A 17903-nucleotide genomic window follows, 5' to 3' on the forward strand; every position below is an offset into this window, starting at 1 on the left:
GTCATTCTTGTGAAACGTGTTCACAGTCATCGATAGATAAGTAAGGTAAAGTCTATCCGCTGTTGATATTATGCCAACGTAGTTCCAAAATTTTTGATTCCGAAATGTAGATGGCAGTAAAAAACGAATGTTCAGCTCTTGTAAATTAAAATGGTGTTTAAAATATAAACGCAGATGAACGACAGATAAAGTTAAAGTTTGGACATAGAAAAATTCTACAAATAAATTAATTCGCTTTATCAGACATAGTAAAATAGTTTTATTGTTTATACTTGCATTGCAAACAGATTTACCTTTTTAGGGCTCTAGGGCCCACTTACCATTTCGTACCGCGCTCAGCATTACCGATAGTTCACGGAAACTAGGCGAGTTAGCAGAAAGCGAACTTTCTGTATATATTTCATTCCTACTACGAATATTAAATATTACTTAGAGACAATAAGCGTGTGCGGTGCGACATTTGAATAGTGGAAATAATATCTATGAAGTACAGAAAGACTTATTTTTATGAATAGTTGAGCAATTATTTCTGCAAATTTTTTAATCTTAATATATATTTCTCAAAACATTTATTCTCAAAAAATTGCTTCATATTCTATCAATTAGTTTCACCAACAAATTAAATAGTAAAATAGCCAAGGGGATGTTTGACCATATTTTAAACGCACATTCGCGACTTTCAACAGCGATGGGAAATATTAACGTATTATTTTAATCGATTTTGAACGGAAATCGATGATCAATGTTGCGAATGAAGTAGTCGCCATTTTTACTTGCGAGAGGTCCGATTATATCGGTAAAAAATGACGTTTCTAGGATTGCTCGTTATTGTTCTTAGAAATTACTTAATTTATTTTAATGAATTAGATTTTGGGATACACCAAATAAATTCCAATAAAATTTTGCTTGAGTAACTAGTATAAGGGGTAAAAGAAATTAAATAAACAGCTAATGAAAAAGTATTAAAATTTATTACACATCTGGAATATTAATATAGAAATTTACATGTTCGACTGGTATTTTATAGAAATTATGATAGAACTCCGAGGTGCACCAGTGCGTATCAGCATCAACAAATACTGCTCGTTTTACCATCCACGTCCGCCAGAGATTCCACCGCCGTATCCACCAGAGATTCCGCCGCCATATCCGGCCGACACTCCGCCATAGCCACTGGACAATCCGGCGCCATATCCGCTGGACAGTCCAGCAGATAATCCGCCGCCGTGGATGCCAGAGATTCGAGCACCACCGTATCCAGCAGAAATACCTGACCAAAAAGCAATAGTAATTAATAATCTAACAGAGAGTTTCTCAAACAAATTTAGGGAGAGGTGATAGATTTACGAAAAAATCAATCTTAACGGTAGCACCTAAAAGTCCCCAAAGTTGCAATAGCTGTAACCGCGTTGGAAGTATCGCACAAAGGAAGTAGAACGGGCAAGTATTATGTTTCCAGGGACCTTTTAACAAACCACAAATGTTTCAAGTCGACTTTGAACTGACCACGAGCAGCTAAACACAGCTGGGTATTATGCAATTTTCGAGACAGTGACGGTTGCGCTGTGCCATAAAAATGGCCCCAGTGCGTTGACATTATGAAATCGACCTAAAACCTGTGCAATATCGCCAAGAGAGAAGGGCGGAGATGTAATTCGATGGAGCTTTGGAGAGTCTAATAAAACTGGATGTATTATGGCGGACGTTAAGTATAACGTGATGATATTTGAATAAAATGTCGTTTCACCTGCTCCGTAACCACCGGAGCTTAGGCCGGCGGATCCGTGTCCTCCGAGGAGGATGCCTCTTTTCTCGACGTGCTTTTCTTCCTGGCCATAGATGGGGCACGCCAGGGCGATGATAACGAGAGCAATCTGTAAGGAAATTATATGACATCGTACATAATGTTCATTATCATGTGTGTGATTTACATGTTTACAGCGTATTCAAATTTCTCAGCTACAAGAAAAACGTTTGTATCAATTATAATTGACATTTTTGGTTCGTTGTTACTACAAGAATACTTCTTGTTAGTGAAAGAAACATTTCCCTTGTTTCAGCAGTGTTTTAAGCTTACAAAAAATAATAATTATGCATTTATGATATTAATGATTGAAGAAACAGCGCAATGAAGTAAAAATATTATTGTACTAATTTCATTCTATCACACCCTCTAAGGTGAGAAGTAAATCTCTGTTTCACCGTAATTTGCCACATTTGAGCCAGACAATTATTATATTGCTCACAGATCCGTTAAGAACAATTACGATAACAGATTACATTATGCAAGGAAATTAATAACTCGAGAGCAAACAGTAATTTATAATTTTATAATACGAAATAAATCAACACTGGCTCAAATTAAGTAATTAAGCTACTGACTGCTGCAATAGATTCACAAATACAATTATACAATTTTACAAGTGTGCTCTTTGAATGTCGTACTTTTGATTTGTCAGAAAATTAAATCGACTTTTGAAATCTGTGTACCAAAATGTCCTCTCGGACCAACTCAGCCGAGTCGAATCACTTACGAAGGTTCTCATGATGACTGCGTTGTGCTTCACGATTGAAACTGTTGCAAAAACCACAGGATACACCCCCTTTTATAGTGGCCCGGTCATTTCCTGGGACACCGCATCCCGGGTAAGCCTAGTTTCGCATTTATTCGCGTGTATCGCGTCACACAACTGCAGGCCACGCGCTGTGCCGACACGCCTTTCTAACGGCAGCCGCACACTGCTCCTGTGTCGCGAACACTTTTTACTTTGTATTTCCCCGTGAGATCAGGCGAAGATATCGGATACGTCGGGCCTGTCAAGTCAGTTGGAAAGAAATAGGTCAATTGTGAAGATTAGCGATAGATAGAAGGAACGAAATAGCCATTCACGCGCAAGCAAACAACGATTCCGATGTTTTCCAAAGATTGGAAAGCGATTGCGCCGACAGGGTGTAACAAAATTTTACGGGAAATCGAAACGATCGGCCGATCTAAACGAATCGGACAAGAATCTATTTCGATTTTCGGTGGCCAATTAAAGAAGTGCCGCAATGATTTCGGATTGACCAACGCCAATTTTCCGTTTCGATTTCGTATTGCCAATGCTTCTTTCGTTAGCTTCCGACAAGACAAATATATCGCTTGGAGTGATTCAATTTTCAGACACGACTCGTTAACAAACGTACTTTTTAACACTGAACCTACCAAGTCGGTAGAATTTACCAATTTCATGGTTTTTGTTTGAACATTAGATGCTTCGTAAAAATAAATAGAATAAAAAGAATTATAAATTAAGAAGTACAACATTTTGATGCGTACTACAAACAGAATAAATTTTTTAATCGATGCACAATTTATAAGAAAAGCAACGAAAAGTCTAAATCATTTAAATCTAAATATCGTGTGAATATATTTGAACAGACATAATGTTGCTAAAAGATACGCTACTGTATTACAGACAGTATACCAAATAATTCTACGTGAAAATCGTTCGAAAATCGTGAGTTTCGCTTCAAGATTTAAAAGATTAAGACGATGCGAACATACGACTTTGTCCTGCAATGCCGTGTCGAACTCAGCGATCATCTAGTTTTCATAGTCGGTTGACCTGCATCAGATCTGTGGTTAATTGCAGACGGACGGTATCGGATGTATCGAGGGCGGATGAGTCCTGTGATTTTAACGTGACCCTAATGTGGAAACGATTTTTCCGTGTCGCTCGCTGGCAAACTGGTATGAGCCTTAGAGTGGCGTCCGAGGAATATCTCCCGTACGACATTAGCATCTCGAATTTCATCCATAGCGAGACTTTCACTGCTACCGAGCGCCAAGGGGACGGTTTTCGATTGCATCGTTACGTAAAAAGACGAATTTCCATTTTTTCCCATCGTGCTCGCACACTTCCTTCGCGCGGGCGCCGGCCTGTTCGTCGATTTATCGGATTTCGCCGATCGAGTCTGCAACCGACTGGAACTGCAACCCTCTGTCTACCATCTCGTGTCAGTTCTGCAACGAAGCTGCAGCTGTCTACCCTCCTAAAAGCAGACAAAATAATGTATAGCTGTGTCAACGATTCTGCCGCGCGGAACGATAATAGGCCATTTTCCATGCTCAATCCAGTTCATGAAAATTCGCGCGCGACAATTGCTAACGTGTCTACAGGTTTCTCATTATTAAACAGGTACCAATCATCCGACGGCTGTCTTGCCACCTGTCACTGTCAACAGAGTATGCATAAAGTATCCTGTTCCGCAAAGGGTTCAATTTTCACTAGCAATTGTCAACTCAGTTCTTGTCTTACCCCCGGCCAGGATGGAGGAGTTCAAAGAGACATACAGTGGCTTGTATAATCTGTTGTGCGCCACCGGGCTGTGGCCCATGGACGAACCTGGAAATACTTTTCAAATGATGTCGAAACGAATCGCCATCCCTCTGGCGACGTTCCTCTGTTTGGTGATACAGGTGATCAAAGTGATTCATTGTTATTCGTACATGAAACGTACATTTCGGAACGATTCGAATTCTTGTACAATGGTCGACATTTATATATTTAACAATTGTACGTTGACACTGTTAATATCTATTCGTGCATCTGTTGTTATATTTAAATTGTGAATCTTTAGGCAGAATGAAAATTGTCTGTATTAATTGCAAAACGCGAAGGCTATATGGATAACTATTTCTTTCTCTAATCATTTTGATAAATCGGTCGACATATATACGTTTTCTTAGAATAAACAAATTTAATCGTCACATCTAACTGGCCCAAGTTGAACACGTGAAACGAATTGCATGAAATAAATTCGAATGGGATAAAATAATTTGCATAAAGTATTATAATAAATAGTTTTTGTCTTTTTATCGGTTACTTTGCAAGCTCGGTATCATTACAGTTGTAAAATGTTTCAGTATTCAACGTTATTCAGCATAGAATTCACGTTAGACCAATTAGTATCAACGATGGCGTTCAGTGGCCCAATGGTACTGTTCTTTGTACGATATGTATCCTTCCTCTTGGCTAACTCAACAGTAAGGCTATCTCAACATACTCTCATATAATAATGCTCAAACATCTAACATAATTGCTCTAATATAATTGCTGCCAGCTGTTAAACCGTGAGATCGTAATCTTATGGATTCTTTCTTTGTATTTGGTGTCAGATTAGGTCTCTCTTCTCAAGCATGGAAAATGATCTCGAAGAATGGAAAGACACAATCGAGCTGATGTTCTTTCAACAATTCATAGTGAAAGCGAAACACTTGTATTATTATTACTTTCGTAAGAACAATTGATAAATATGTTACCTCGTTACCGTGAACGGAGAAATATTTAATGTTCGCGAGACATAATTAATAAATAACATTATTAGATCAAGTATTACAATAAAAACTGTAAGAGATTTAAAATAGAGTTAACGTACTATCTGGTTGTCCACGTTTTAATGTTTATAAAACGTCTATTTTTCCCTCCACGGTTTTATAGATTCGTTTGTGTAGAAAATTAAAAATAATGAGGCGTGATTCACGATTTTAGGGCTAGTTACCTTCTCGGCGGTCTCGATGGCTATAGCAATGATTCTGGTAATAACGCAGCCGAAATATCATGTGACTTACCTTCGTTATTTCGGGTTTTATTACCCGCAGGAGAATCTGAAAACTACCTGCGTATGCTTGCACATTATGTTCGTATACTGCGTTGGTATATATTGCGTGCTCAGCACGGAAATATCGATTTGCGCCTGTTCACACCATGTATGCGGAATACTTAGAACAGCTGGGTACATTTTCAACGATATTTATGAATTTTCGTTCTACGGATTCATTTGCCACTCCACGAGTCGTTCGCGGCTCCAGGATTGCATGTAATTCAATTGAGTTGAACAAGTTTAGTGCACGAAAGTTCGCGGTTCCCACAAAAATGCATTTTATCTAACTTCACTTCAATTGTTTGTTCACATCAAATTTTTCTATACAATTTCCCGTGGTAATTTTTCCTTTCACTTGCAAACGACATTTCCATTGTTCGTTGTACCTTCGGATTATTTGTTGTTCGAAACAATGCACGATCGCTCCACTGTATCACATTGTCGAACTTTATACATTCTTTCCGTTGTAAAATTCATCCGAAGAGCGAGACGAAATATCAGTTAACTTTTGTTTCTTCAGCTACAAAATTACAACGTCGGTCAACGATCTTGCAAAATCAACCACCGCACAGACAATAAACATTCAGCCTGCTATGAAATTACATTTACAAGCTATCAAGTTAGTATGTTCGTGCAGACATTGATATAGTCATTGTTATTGTATATTTAATAGCTTCTTTATAATTTTATTCATGAATGTCACACCGATTGTTAATCGACACAAAAATCCACCAACGAAGTATGATCGAGACAATGGCACAGGATTTAGGATTGTCGTATATGGTGACGATTGTTGCGGCCGTTGTTTCGTTTGCCCTGAATTTATGCCGCGTGAGTATTGTTTTCAGTCAGACGATAAAGCATCGGCGAATCGAAATTTTACGAGCTCATCGATCGAGTGAAAACATCGCGAAACTGTTATTGTTATGTCGCAGATATTTCTGGCGATCGCAGACGCTCATAACTTCGATGAAGCAGTTGTTCCTTTCCTAATAATTCTAACCCATGTGATAATGATGTTTCTGACTAATCATTCCGGGCAGGTAGTGTCGAATACCAGTCTTGAAATCTTTGACGCAGCGTGAGTTTTTTTATCCAAAGATTATTTCACTGTGAATCGAAATGAAATATTAATTTATCGTTGAATTTCAAATACATAAACCGCGGATCTGCGTGCGAAAAAACAGAAACTAAATAACCTTTCTTAAATAATTTTAACAGATCGAAAATAACGATATTTTTACATTCTTTTAATCTGTATGCTACTTTACATTGCAACTATTCAATTTTTCCATAAATAGTGTCTGTACGTTAGTAATAACGAATTGTTATTACTAGACCGCGCAGTTTTCTACATTTATATCTCCTGCAAATCCTTAAACAAAAAGAAATCGACAATAAGTAAAAACATTTATGCTTAACGTATGGTATATCTGAAACGTTTTAACCCCTTCCCGTACTTTAGCGAGTCTGACTCGCGATGAAGATTTTTGCCCAAACATGAATATCGCGAGTCAGACTCACGAACAGATACTTGGTAAAAACATAAATATCACGAGTCAGACTCGCGACCAGATACTTGGGCCAAACATAAATATGGCGAGACTGAGTCGCGAACAGATACTTGGGCCAAACGTAAACATAACAAGCCGAGCTCGCGGACTGATTTTTTGCCCGTTACGCTCGTGACTGAATGTTAGTTCCTCTCAGTACCTCAGAACAGTTAGTCACGATTCTAATCGTTGCTGTTACGAAGCAGTTCAATTATTAAAATTTAAGAAACCCCTTCAAAATGCAAGGTACAAAAGTGTTTAGTGAAGGCCGTGATAACGAATCTTCTGATAGTGACGTGTTTATGTCAGTTGCAAAGCGAATAAGGTATCTATAAACGTAAATAAATATCTATAAACGTAAAAGCATTAGAGTTTACTTCCTCAACTTCAGTATCGCGTAAAATTGACTATATCACAGGTATTGCGGGCATCTACATTTCGGATCGTATTGCGACTGTTTACAAACATCAGTCTGGTCTGTTTAGCGCCCGTTGATGCGGACCGCTCGGGCCCGAGTTTCGTCGAGCTAAATGGCACGGGAAGGGGTTAATAAATTTCACTCTTGCCGAAATTCTTACAAAAATATCTATGAAAAACGAAGTCCGCATAAAGATCCGCAGTTCGATTATTTGAAATTCCATCCGTTTACGAAAATTTAATAACATAGATATAATTCTTTGTGGTACTACGCACCTCTGAATGCGAGGAAACTGGTCTTGTTCGTAATGCTGAAGAGTAGCAGAGCGCTCGATTTTAGATTATTGAGCTTGTACACCGCAGGCTACGAAGGATGCTCGATGGTAATTAATCGCATTCTCTTCCCTCTGATCATCGATGATCCTGACCTACGACTACAAAGATTTCGATTTCAGATGCTGAGTACATCGTTCTCTTATTTCACCGTGTTATATTCCGTCCATTAGATTAACCGATTGTTCGAACCAGTAATTGTCACTTCAAGAAACAAAATTCAACAAAAATTGCAACAGAAAGCTATGTGCAATTCAAGATCGGTAAGAATTGTTGATAAGAATTGTTAAATAGTTGAGAAATTATTATTGACGAACGAATAATGAAGATAACAAGACAGATATTTTTTTTGAACTGGAAACGCATTCGTCTTAACCCTTTGCACTCGAGGCCACTTTCACCAGAAATCTGGAATGACATTTCTGGCTTATACTATTTTTATTTTATATAACAATGTGCATTTTATGCATACAAAATCGACTCTTGTGGTTCATATCAACTGTTTCACTTTTAAACAATTTTTTAAATATAAACTCTGTTAGTATAGAAATGATTTAGAACGCAATAGAATAATTTTAGTGGCGCCTTGGAGATACCACTCGAGTGCAAAGGGTTAATGATTCACCTTAATTGCAACGTCGGTTTGAACCAGGGTCCATGGATCTACAAGTGCACGTGTCCATTCGCACAGCTAGCAAAGAAAGAGAGGAAAGACTTTTTAGGGGCCAGAGTCACTGAAAGCTACCTCCGGATCGAAGCGTCATCGTTTTGCGAACGAACTTATGCTACATACACAGTGAAGCAACACCAACCTATCTCGAAGAAGAAAACGGTGTCCCTTCGGAACAGTAAAGATCAAAGAAGATTGAATACGCACAGCAAGAAAAAGCAAAGAATAAGTCCTCTATGTTGTGTTAGCGTGGACATGCTTTATTAGAACAACACCAGCATCAAAAAGTATCGGCGATTATGAAATTGTGTAGTATACAATACAGGGTATCTTTCCAACGAATGTGTAATCCTTTTTGTCCGAGCACTGTGTTGCGTACAGTGCGATTTTCACTACAGATAAATCACTTTACGCGGGGCACAATCTATCGAACCATTTAAAAGTGACGGTGAGATGAATAATTCGAGAAACAGAGAATGGTACAATTTCGACAGCTGATACTCAGATTAATTATTCTAGCCTAGGTAAGGTTCGTGACACGTGCATATCGGATACACTCGCGATGGACCCAATTCCCAAACCATGAAATATGAAGGACAGACTTTTCATCCGAACTTTCGAAGCTGCTGTCCGCCGACGCGGCACGAGCGACCGCCTCTAGTAGCTTATCTAAATTTAACGAGAACCTTTTCATACACAACTGATCCGATGTATAATTTACGAACGCGTTATTTCGTGACAGTCATTTTGACAAGCCGGCGTTCGCGAAAAATGTGACTGACGTACTCGTTACCGCCCGTTCGTACGCCTTGTACGCCATTCAAATTTCGAGTCGCTGTAATTTTCAGCAAGGAAAGGAATACGTGACACCGGAAATTATTTCCGACCGTATCAATGGCAGACGTGCACCGGACGGCTGTCTTATCACCTGTCAGTTTCAGCAACGCATGAATAAACTATGGGTGTACCGCGTGTGATCAAGTTTTGTGCAGCACACCAGTTGGCACAGTCGTCGTCTTGCTGCTGGCCAAGACGGTCGAAATGGCGAAGGGGGATGAAACGACGAACATGGAGGACTTCAAGAGGATTCACAGCGAATTGTACGATTTGCTGCGCTTTACCGGCCTCTGGCCCGTGCACGAACCTGCGATCTATGGCAGATTGATGGCGAAACGAATTGTATATCTTGTAATCGCATTGCTTAGTTTGTTGATGCAGGTAACGGAAATGATCTAATATTTGTTACTTAATATTTGTATTTGGAAAGTTGAAATTGCAGTTCCCAATGAATTCATTCGGTTTTTATTCAACCATGCTCGAGAATTTTTATAATAGAAATACCCGTATGGGATGTTACACGACTTCGTTTTTAACCCCTCGCACCACGATTCTTTTCACGTTGCATTGATCAGCGCTCATTTATCCTTAATATTTTTAATAAACGGACCAGACTATTTTTGTTCCTTTCACTGTCTTTATGCACTTTTGTTTCTAAGCTTTAATAACAGAAGAATCTATTTTTATCTCGATGTAGAAGAAATTAATAATGTTCATATTTAGTAGATCTTGCATGGAATCTGTATCACGAGTCTGACTCGTTATAATAATGCAAGGGGTTAAAATGAAATTGCACAAAACGAGTTGAGAATCATACAAGACAATTAGTGTTAAAGTTTGAGGCTTTTAACTGTCTAATGTATTTCAGTATAAATCGTTGCTCACGGTTGAACTCAATGTGGATACTCTACTAACGACGTTGTCGTTTAGTGGCCCAATGGTATTGTTCGTAGTGCGCAACGTGTCTTTCCTCTTGGCATCCAAAACGGTAAGCTATGGCATAACCGTTGTGCCATAACTTATAGCCCGTTTGGATTTCATTACCGTAACGTTATGGGGTTTTTCTTTGTGCTTGGCGTTAGATATCGCGCCTTTTCGTAGTCCTTCAAAACGATTACGTGAAAGCCAAAGGCACGGTCGAAATGGATTTATTCGAAGAGTACCTAAAGAAAGGGAGAACCTTGTTCACCTACTATTTGCGTAAGGACAATTGGCCATTGTATCTTCTTCGTAATACCGTGAACGAGAAAAGCATTTGATCGGAATAGAAGATAAACGGTCCAAAAAAGGAAGAAAGTCTACTCGTATAAAAATGTTTCGAAAAGGTCAAGTTTTTTCCTTCACGGCTTTATTGTTTTGTGTTCCTACGAGATTGGTTAATTCAGTCATGATTCCCGGTTCTAGGATTAGTACACTTCACAGCATTCACTTTTTCATTGGCGCTGCTTCTGATCACAGTACAGCCGAAGCATCATGTCGCTTACCTTCGCTATTTCGGATTTTATTTCAAGGAGGCGGGCATGGCAACCACAGTCGTGTGTGTACAAGTTTTATTCGTATATACGTACGGCATATATTGTATATTAAGTTCGGAACTAGCGATAAGTGCCCTTTGCCATCATATATGTGGATTACTTAAAGTCACTAGGTATATTGTCAACGATTACTTACTACATATTTTTGTGTATCAATTCATTCATCATTCCACGACTACACGTGCAATATACAGTCAGGAATAAGTGAACACCATTTAAAACGATATCACTTATTTTAGATTGAACTAAATGGCTTAATTTTAATGCTTTATTAAAATTGATTAAATTATAATTAAAATGCTTTATTTTAATTTTGCTATTACATGGAACGACACAGAAAAATAAAAAGAACTCTCATCTTTTAACTTTTTCAACTGATGATAAAAGTTTAAAAAATGCCTCTCAAATACTAGTAAAATTTAAAAACACGATTCTAGTTTTTGTCTAGTGTACACTAAGTCCTTGGTGTTCTACCCTAGTAAGATGATAATTCGTCAATAATCGTAGAAATTTGTTTAACGATTTTCTAAACTTTTTTCATGATCACCAATTTATTTTTATTATAAATGAATATAATCCCTAGTAAAATGTGATGGTTAGTTATTATAACGTGCGTACGTCCTAAACAAAGGAAAGCTAGAAATTGTACCTCCATTGAGAATCACTGACAAACATTACACATTCACCGAATATAAAATTCTCTTGATGGTAAGAAGAAATTATCGATTAAATTTTGTTCCCTCAGCTACAACATTTCGAAAATAATCAATGATGTAGCAGACTCGAACATTCCAAGGCCAATCGACATTGGTCCAGCTGTGAAATCGCATCTAAATGCTATCGGGTTGGTATCATCATCGAGGCAACGATATCATCGTGTTGCTAATTGCTGGTTTATTTCATGTTTCATTAAATCTACACCTATTATCTCTATACACACGTGAACGTTGCTAACTGGCAAACGAAGCATCGTCCAAATTATAAGACAAGATTTAGGACTGTCGTATCTACTGACGATCCTGGCGGCTATAGTTTCATTCGCTTTGAATTTATGTCGTGTAAGTATTATCAAAAACGAATTATTTTATAATTATCAACTAATTACGTTTTGAAAAATCTGTAAATGTTCTTCTTCTCAACTAAAACTATTTTCGTTGTGTGACAGGTTTTTCTGGCGCTCGCAGAATCGAAGAAGTTCGATGAAGCAGTGGTGCCCGCTCTAGTCATTGTAGCGCACGTGATACTGTTATTCCTGGGTAATTATTGCGGGCAAATCGTGGCGAATACCAGTAGTGAAATATTTAACGCAGCGTAAGTCCAGGCCACTTCGAATCAATTGAACGGGAATTTAATTGAAATAGTAAATCGAAATATAGCTCGTAACAACGAACAATCGTAATCTACGTTTCGTAAGTAATCGATTGCACATTTAATGACGCAGATACAATACAAGGTGGTACAATATACCGTCGTATGCGAGGGACTCTATAATTATCATAATGATGAGGTCACACAAAGAGGTGGTCATTGAACTGCTGAGTTTGTACACTGCAGGATACGAGGGATACTCGATGGTGATTAATCACGCACTTTAGACATATCGTCCGATTCATGATCTCTGATTACAGAAGCGTCTCTTTCAGATCATAAGATCGTCGCTCTCTTATTTCACTGTCCTCTATTCCATCCATTAAATCATTGCTGGATAGTAATTATCAGTACGAAGACACTGGCAGTGACTCCAAAAAGATCTCAGTAATTTATATGTATATTGTTTTATTGTATTTAATATACATTGAAATGTATATTTAATGTATTTATATTATTAATGTTTATACTTATTAAAAATTATATATAAATTATATAATTAAATTAAATTTAAATTAAGTTATAATTATATATATTAATGTTTATACATTAGATGTATATTTAATATACATTTACATATATTTATATAACTGCAGGCTTGAAACAGACGTCACCATAAACATTAACCGATTTCAATAAAATTTTCGTTTTAGGCTGCAATAAAACATTTAAAAAACGTGACATCTTTCTTTTTACAAACAAAAGAAGTTTGTCATTATAACTAACTCAAGTCCCAATTCAGTGATACATATTTGTAGCTTTATAAAAATGGTATGATTGAATTGATTTAAATCTTGCAAGATATTTCTTATGATAGGTGTAAAAATACAGGGTGTCCCAAAAGTGTCTTATAATTCGGAAATTATTCTGAAGTTATTTCTTCCTTAGCGAAAATGCAATCCGCTGCACTTTGTTTACGAGTTATTAACAAAAAAACACTAACCAATAAAAGACGAGCTCGCCTTGCGTTAAGCAGTTCAGCCAATCAGTGGAACTGGGCTTGGTCTGCTTGTTGGCTCGACCGCTTTGCGCCAACCAAGCTCGCCTCTCATTGGTCAGTATTTTTCGTTAATAATTCGTTAACGATGTCGCGGATGGAATTTTTGCAATGGGAAAAGTTACTTCAAATGATCTCAAGTGCCCCTAATTTTCTGGTGGTAAGACATTTTTGAGACATCCTGTATAATAACTTTCGCTAAAATGTTTGCCACTTGTACCATCGAAGTTATAAGATTGGTCAGTTCTGAACACATTACATAAAATTTACTGTCTTATTAATCTTTTTTAAATTAATTGAACACCTTTTAAAACATCATACAATTCCATTTACATGAGCATAAATCTACTTATAATGCAAAATTTTAGCGAAACCTAATTCTTCATAAATATACTTCGATGTTTTAAAAATTTAATTATTTTTGAATAAACAATAGAGTTTCACAATTTAAAGAATTATGAACGTCACGAAAGTAATATTTATAATGTGAGATTTTCTTTTTGAATCGTGAGCGATGCGCGCGTTTTACTTGCTTCGATAAAATCGAATGCAGTAACTATCGAATTTGCCACGATTTTTTGTTGATATCTGGTCGTGTGAGTCTTACACTGTTCAAGTGCTTCAAGACCTCTCAAAACATAACCTTGATATATTAATTTTAAAATTGTATAATTTAGAGATGTTGTGTATCGTCAGATGAAACGAGCTCTGTTTAGCCGAATTGAATAGATTATTAATTTAATCACTTTTACGCATGTCTGTTGCACGATGTTTAACAAAAAACATCTACTTTGTTCCCTACATATTTACCGTTTTAATATCGGTTGTAGTTCTCGGCAATGCGGTCGAAATCTGTCGTTTACAAATACCATATTTCAGAAATTAAAAGTAAAGGTTGAGGAGGAGGTATTAGAAATTGAATACAAAGGTAACATAAGGGATACACATGTCAATGCACAGTGTTGTGACAATATACTAACTACAAGTTCTCAGATTAGTATACCTCTTAAAGTAGGAACAGAGCCCATAAAGAAGTGCCAAGAGAATATTAAACATGAAATAGAAGATAAACGAATTAAGGAAGAAACAGTTACAGTATCAAATAGTGCCGCTATAGAAAAAACAATACCTATAAATACATTAACGACAGGTAAAGAGATTGTGATAGATTTTCTATTAAAACAGATTGGAGAAACGTGTATTATATTTTAAAATGTTGGTAGAAAAGAAGTACGATACAAGCAGCTCCAGTTATGTACAACTTCGAGATAATGACAAGACACCGTTTGTATTTAATACTGAAACAATTACTTCATATCCCATTGTTGGATCTCCAGACATCATTGCAAGCCTCATGAAAAACAAAAAACAGTCATTGATCCCAAGCGTATCTGAAATTCTACGTGAGACAATGCCCGAAGAATCAAAAGATGCTTTGGAATCATGGCAGAAAAGAATGATCGAAGACATTGGATACGAACAGTTTTTCAATTATACCAAAGGTATACGTCATGTTTGATTTGTCCAGAATATTTAGTAGTATTAATTCTAATTTATTCATTTTTTAGAGCTACGGAGAACTGGTAAACTACTACACCGTTACATACAGAACCAGCTAGAACACAAGGATGTTCCATTGTATCCAGAAATTGAGTTAGCATACAAAAGCGTCAAACCATTTTTATCTCAAATATATCCCCAAAAGCTAGAAGCTTGTGTAACTCATCCAAATTTGATGTACTATGGCTTCGTGGATTGCATCGCAGTTTATAGGTAAAACAGATTAAGTTTGTTGCACATTTGAGTGAATTGATTTTTGACCCTTTATATACGTGTTATTTTTGAGTTATAGTAAAATCTCACATAAACAAAGTTTTGTTGGTATAAGAACTGGGATTCGAGTGACCTATGTTCGTCCTGCAAAAATTAATTGCATCTAAAATCTATGTACACAGAGATGAGCTGTGTGTAATCGATTGGAAAAAATCAGACAAAAAACGACCAACTTTAGCATCAACTCATGACGCACCTATTCAAATCTCCGCTTACATCGGTGCCGTCAACGCTTCTCATCTACTCCCTTACATGGTAATTAGTCAGCTATTTTTCAGCAATTCACAATTTCTTGTTATGCGAATCATTTAAAAGGTGAGTGCTGCGTTTTCAAACGAAAACATAAAGTTGCACATAATTGTTTCAGGTGACTAAAGGTTTGATCGTGATTGCTTATACGAATGGTGAAGATGCAAGTGTCTACGAGATAGAAGATCAATTATTGCAAAGAAAATGGGACAATTGGTTACAGCGATTGAAAAGTTTTTATAACAATCCAAAGAAAAAATCATTTTCAGAAGCATAGAACAAATCTAGGTAGCTATTAATTAATATATCAAACAACAATAAATAAAAATACTCAAGTTCGGTTAAATTTCATATATTGTGTCGGAAACAATGAATACTCTATACTTGTTAGTTTATAAACAAATAGGAAACATTTTCATGTGCGTTTCATGAAGTAAATTTGAGTATTGATAAATAACGTGGCGATTCTTATCAATTTTGTTATAACATTCAATGTTGAAATCTGGCACGAATAGTTTGCTCTTTGAAATATGAAAGTAATGTCATTGCAGGTACTGTAAAAACGAGAGGTTTCCTTATACACTCTGCCTAAACAGTCAGCTAGTGTACTACGTGCGATTGCAGAACAGAAATTTCGTTTCTATTTTACAACGTTGTCGGTTTTAAAAATCAAAATACAATGTTACCGCGTGAGTTCCAGATTGATTGGAAATCGAAAATTACATCGATTACATCCCACCACTTGAAGTTACTGTGGCTGGACATTCAGAGTCAGAACGAACCAGGATTCGTCATGGTTATTATATTCATGTTATGACAAATACGTGTTGTAAAAAATGAATCGAAAAAAGGGTACCACTCAAAGGATTGTCTCTGATCACTGTACTCATTACTTGATGATAGGAAGCAGCTGCTTTATAGTCCTGTGACAGGATGTCTTACATCCTATAAACAGCTACGAGAACAACCTACATGTGAATCGCCATGCCGCATGAAAATTCGCCGAATACTGGAATAAGTTCAAAATTACCCAAAAAAATATATTCGTCGTATGAATGTGAGGCTTCCAAATCATAAAATGTGTCGTGATGTCCAGTTTACTTCTATACCTTATCTGTGACAAAACGTTCAGGCTAGTAGACAAATTTAGCAACAGATTAAATGTACTCTATGTATTACGATATCGTGCTGCCGAATGTGCCTGAGAAAGTATCAGTAGTCGATAACATTTACTCGCTACGTGTGGTAGCGTTAAATTAGATTTCAGTGGCTAAGTACCAGCTGTAGATATTGTAAGTTCCTACTTTATCAATTGAATCAGTGTCCCATATCATCAACAACTTTAATATTGTTTATTAATGAAGTTGCTGCATTACCTCTATATTTTTTTTTCTTACTTTCCATCAATTTTCATTTCTCAAAATACTGTAAAATAATCTGTATAAACGCCATTGTAAATATCTCAAAAAGTTTAATTTATTTATTAATATAATGATTTTCGTCGAAAATATTGAAATTAAAAATATTTTTAAATAATTTCATTGATAGACGTGCATATAAACATCAATATTAATTAATTTATTTATAGATACAATTCCATAGATTCAGCATAATAGCGCCATCTTCACTCCTACAAGTTATTATATGTAGATAATTTTCGTGAATAGTTTGAGCGTTTTTCCACTATGCTTCGCTGCTTATCTAGATTTCTTATTTAAAATAACATTTAGGAACAATTATGATAAACTCTAATATTAAATCGCTGTGAAATATCACAACGAACATTTTCAAACTAATGGCATTAATTTTTATCCATAAATCACTGAATTATTTAGGTATTCCCAGGAGGGTAAAAAAGTGGCGGGGACATTTTTCAATCGTGTAACTTTTCTAATTAAAGAGAAGTGCTATTGAATGTTTCCGTGTCCCCAAAATATTCGTTTAACTTTTCGATTATCATATTGTAATCAAAATGATAATAAAGAAGAAAATAGAGGCGTAGTCCAATTATCCGGCCTGTCTTCTTCTGTTTTAAATTCTACTGTAAAAATATTGTCACGTTCCCACCTATCCTTCTCGGTTAACATATAGCAATTATAACTTGGCGGCAACCCTTTTCGGGCCGCGACATTATCCGGACTCCTCGTTACAGAACCTTATAAGCGTCATACGCAACCCTTCGCATTCCCTTGGGAACCATAAACTAATGGCAAAACTGCGGAAACGCGCTTTTCGTTGTATTTCCCTACGCCTGAATTTCGATGTAATTCCTCAGCATCCGAATTACGGCAACGCGCAGGAAATGTTAACCCTTGGTAACAGGGAAGAACAGGACCGCGCATAAATCTTTTTTTGTACCGGGTTTAATGTTTAAGCATGTAAATTATTTTAGCGCCAAGCCTGTCGAACAGCGACAGCGTATTACTTCATAAAAGTGAGAAGTTCGAATTCATTTAGATTTTACA

General features: G+C 36.6%; 4 protein-coding genes and 1 long non-coding RNA gene across 16 annotated transcripts; 3 read left to right on the top strand and 2 right to left on the bottom strand.

Moving 5' to 3' along the window:
* Positions 1-961: 961 nt before the first annotated feature.
* Positions 962-4273, bottom strand: LOC144471078 (uncharacterized). 2 transcript variants are annotated; one of them, XM_078182794.1, is made up of 4 exons: positions 3548-4273; positions 2535-2814; positions 1748-1874; positions 962-1270 (listed from the first exon to the last, which is right to left on the bottom strand). In XM_078182794.1, the coding sequence occupies exons 2-4, from the start codon at positions 2544-2546 to the stop codon at positions 1089-1091; spliced, it is 321 nt and encodes a 106-aa protein (XP_078038920.1). In that variant the 5' UTR covers positions 2547-2814; positions 3548-4273; the 3' UTR covers positions 962-1088. The 2 variants fall into 2 exon arrangements, with proteins under 2 accessions (XP_078038920.1, XP_078038921.1); XM_078182795.1 differs by having other exon boundaries at positions 3544-4273.
* Positions 4165-8957, top strand: LOC144471075 (uncharacterized). Of its 3 annotated transcripts, XM_078182782.1 has the most exons (11): positions 4165-4462; positions 4910-5029; positions 5162-5279; positions 5535-5581; positions 5645-5862; positions 6167-6265; positions 6387-6477; positions 6582-6727; positions 7867-7999; positions 8072-8212; positions 8602-8957. In XM_078182782.1, exons 1-10 carry the CDS (start codon positions 4313-4315, stop codon positions 8120-8122), a joined length of 1173 nt encoding a protein of 390 aa, XP_078038908.1. In that variant the 5' UTR covers positions 4165-4312; the 3' UTR covers positions 8123-8212; positions 8602-8957. The 3 variants fall into 3 exon arrangements, with proteins under 3 accessions (XP_078038908.1, XP_078038907.1, XP_078038909.1); XM_078182781.1 differs by having other exon boundaries at positions 4166-4462; positions 5535-5862; XM_078182783.1 differs by having other exon boundaries at positions 4168-4462; positions 5535-5778.
* Positions 6620-8681, bottom strand: LOC144471079 (uncharacterized). The gene is made up of 3 exons (XR_013494217.1): positions 8575-8681; positions 7893-8050; positions 6620-6756 (listed from the first exon to the last, which is right to left on the bottom strand). It is a non-coding gene; the product is annotated as an uncharacterized LOC144471079 (long non-coding RNA).
* Positions 8958-9109: 152 nt separating the features above from the next.
* LOC144471076 (uncharacterized) lies at positions 9110-12842 on the top strand. Of its 3 annotated transcripts, none has more exons than XM_078182785.1 (9): positions 9110-9837; positions 10325-10444; positions 10539-10656; positions 10861-11104; positions 11737-11835; positions 11959-12049; positions 12157-12302; positions 12433-12565; positions 12635-12842. In XM_078182785.1, the coding sequence occupies exons 1-9, from the start codon at positions 9661-9663 to the stop codon at positions 12683-12685; spliced, it is 1179 nt and encodes a 392-aa protein (XP_078038911.1). In that variant the 5' UTR covers positions 9110-9660; the 3' UTR covers positions 12686-12842. The 3 variants fall into 3 exon arrangements, with proteins under 3 accessions (XP_078038911.1, XP_078038912.1, XP_078038913.1); XM_078182786.1 differs by having other exon boundaries at positions 10861-10993; XM_078182787.1 differs by lacking the exon at positions 12635-12842 and having other exon boundaries at positions 12157-12351.
* A 1036-nt stretch (positions 12843-13878) lies between these two features.
* LOC144471077 (mitochondrial genome maintenance exonuclease 1) lies at positions 13879-17623 on the top strand. 7 transcript variants are annotated; one of them, XR_013494216.1, is made up of 7 exons: positions 13905-14506; positions 14580-14858; positions 14925-15129; positions 15312-15444; positions 15557-15726; positions 16139-16234; positions 16342-17623. XR_013494216.1 is itself a non-coding variant. In XM_078182790.1 (7 exons), the coding sequence occupies exons 1-6, from the start codon at positions 14125-14127 to the stop codon at positions 15713-15715; spliced, it is 1074 nt and encodes a 357-aa protein (XP_078038916.1). In that variant the 5' UTR covers positions 13905-14124; the 3' UTR covers positions 15716-15726; positions 15990-17620. The 7 variants fall into 7 exon arrangements, 5 of the variants coding, with proteins under 5 accessions (XP_078038917.1, XP_078038918.1, XP_078038916.1 ...); XR_013494215.1 differs by having other exon boundaries at positions 15990-16234; positions 16342-17622; XM_078182790.1 differs by having other exon boundaries at positions 13905-14284; positions 14369-14506; positions 15990-17620.
* The last annotated feature ends 280 nt before the right edge of the window (positions 17624-17903 follow it).

This window comes from Augochlora pura, chromosome 6 (assembly GCF_028453695.1).
Source record: "Augochlora pura isolate Apur16 chromosome 6, APUR_v2.2.1, whole genome shotgun sequence".
NCBI classification, from domain to species: Eukaryota; Metazoa; Arthropoda; class Insecta; order Hymenoptera; family Halictidae; genus Augochlora; species Augochlora pura.

What these genes read in the sequence shown, in the direction of transcription:
- LOC144471077 (XM_078182789.1), top strand. Translation starts at nt 14,125, where the DNA reads ATGTTTAACAAAAAACATCTACTTTGTTCCCTACATATTTACCGTTTT. An exon ending in TATAAATACATTAACGACAG is followed by an intron (nt 14,507 to 14,579) that starts GTAAAGAGATTG and finishes AAATGTTGGTAG; the next exon opens with AAAAGAAGTACGATACAAGC. An exon ending in CTCATCTACTCCCTTACATG is followed by an intron (nt 15,445 to 15,556) that starts GTAATTAGTCAG and finishes TAATTGTTTCAG; the next exon opens with GTGACTAAAGGTTTGATCGT.
- LOC144471076 (XM_078182785.1), top strand. Translation starts at nt 9,661, where the DNA reads ATGGCGAAGGGGGATGAAACGACGAACATGGAGGACTTCAAGAGGATT. An exon ending in AGTGAAATATTTAACGCAGC is followed by an intron (nt 12,303 to 12,432) that starts GTAAGTCCAGGC and finishes TTAATGACGCAG; the next exon opens with ATACAATACAAGGTGGTACA. An exon ending in GATACGAGGGATACTCGATG is followed by an intron (nt 12,566 to 12,634) that starts GTGATTAATCAC and finishes CGTCTCTTTCAG; the next exon opens with ATCATAAGATCGTCGCTCTC.
- LOC144471075 (XM_078182781.1), top strand. Translation starts at nt 4,313, where the DNA reads ATGGAGGAGTTCAAAGAGACATACAGTGGCTTGTATAATCTGTTGTGC. An exon ending in TCCTCTTGGCTAACTCAACA is followed by an intron (nt 5,030 to 5,161) that starts GTAAGGCTATCT and finishes ATTTGGTGTCAG; the next exon opens with ATTAGGTCTCTCTTCTCAAG. An exon ending in CTTGAAATCTTTGACGCAGC is followed by an intron (nt 6,728 to 7,866) that starts GTGAGTTTTTTT and finishes TTAATAACATAG; the next exon opens with ATATAATTCTTTGTGGTACT.
- LOC144471078 (XM_078182794.1), bottom strand. An exon ending in CTCCGGTGGTTACGGAGCAG is followed by an intron (nt 1,271 to 1,747) that starts GTGAAACGACAT and finishes CTTTTTGGTCAG; the next exon opens with GTATTTCTGCTGGATACGGT.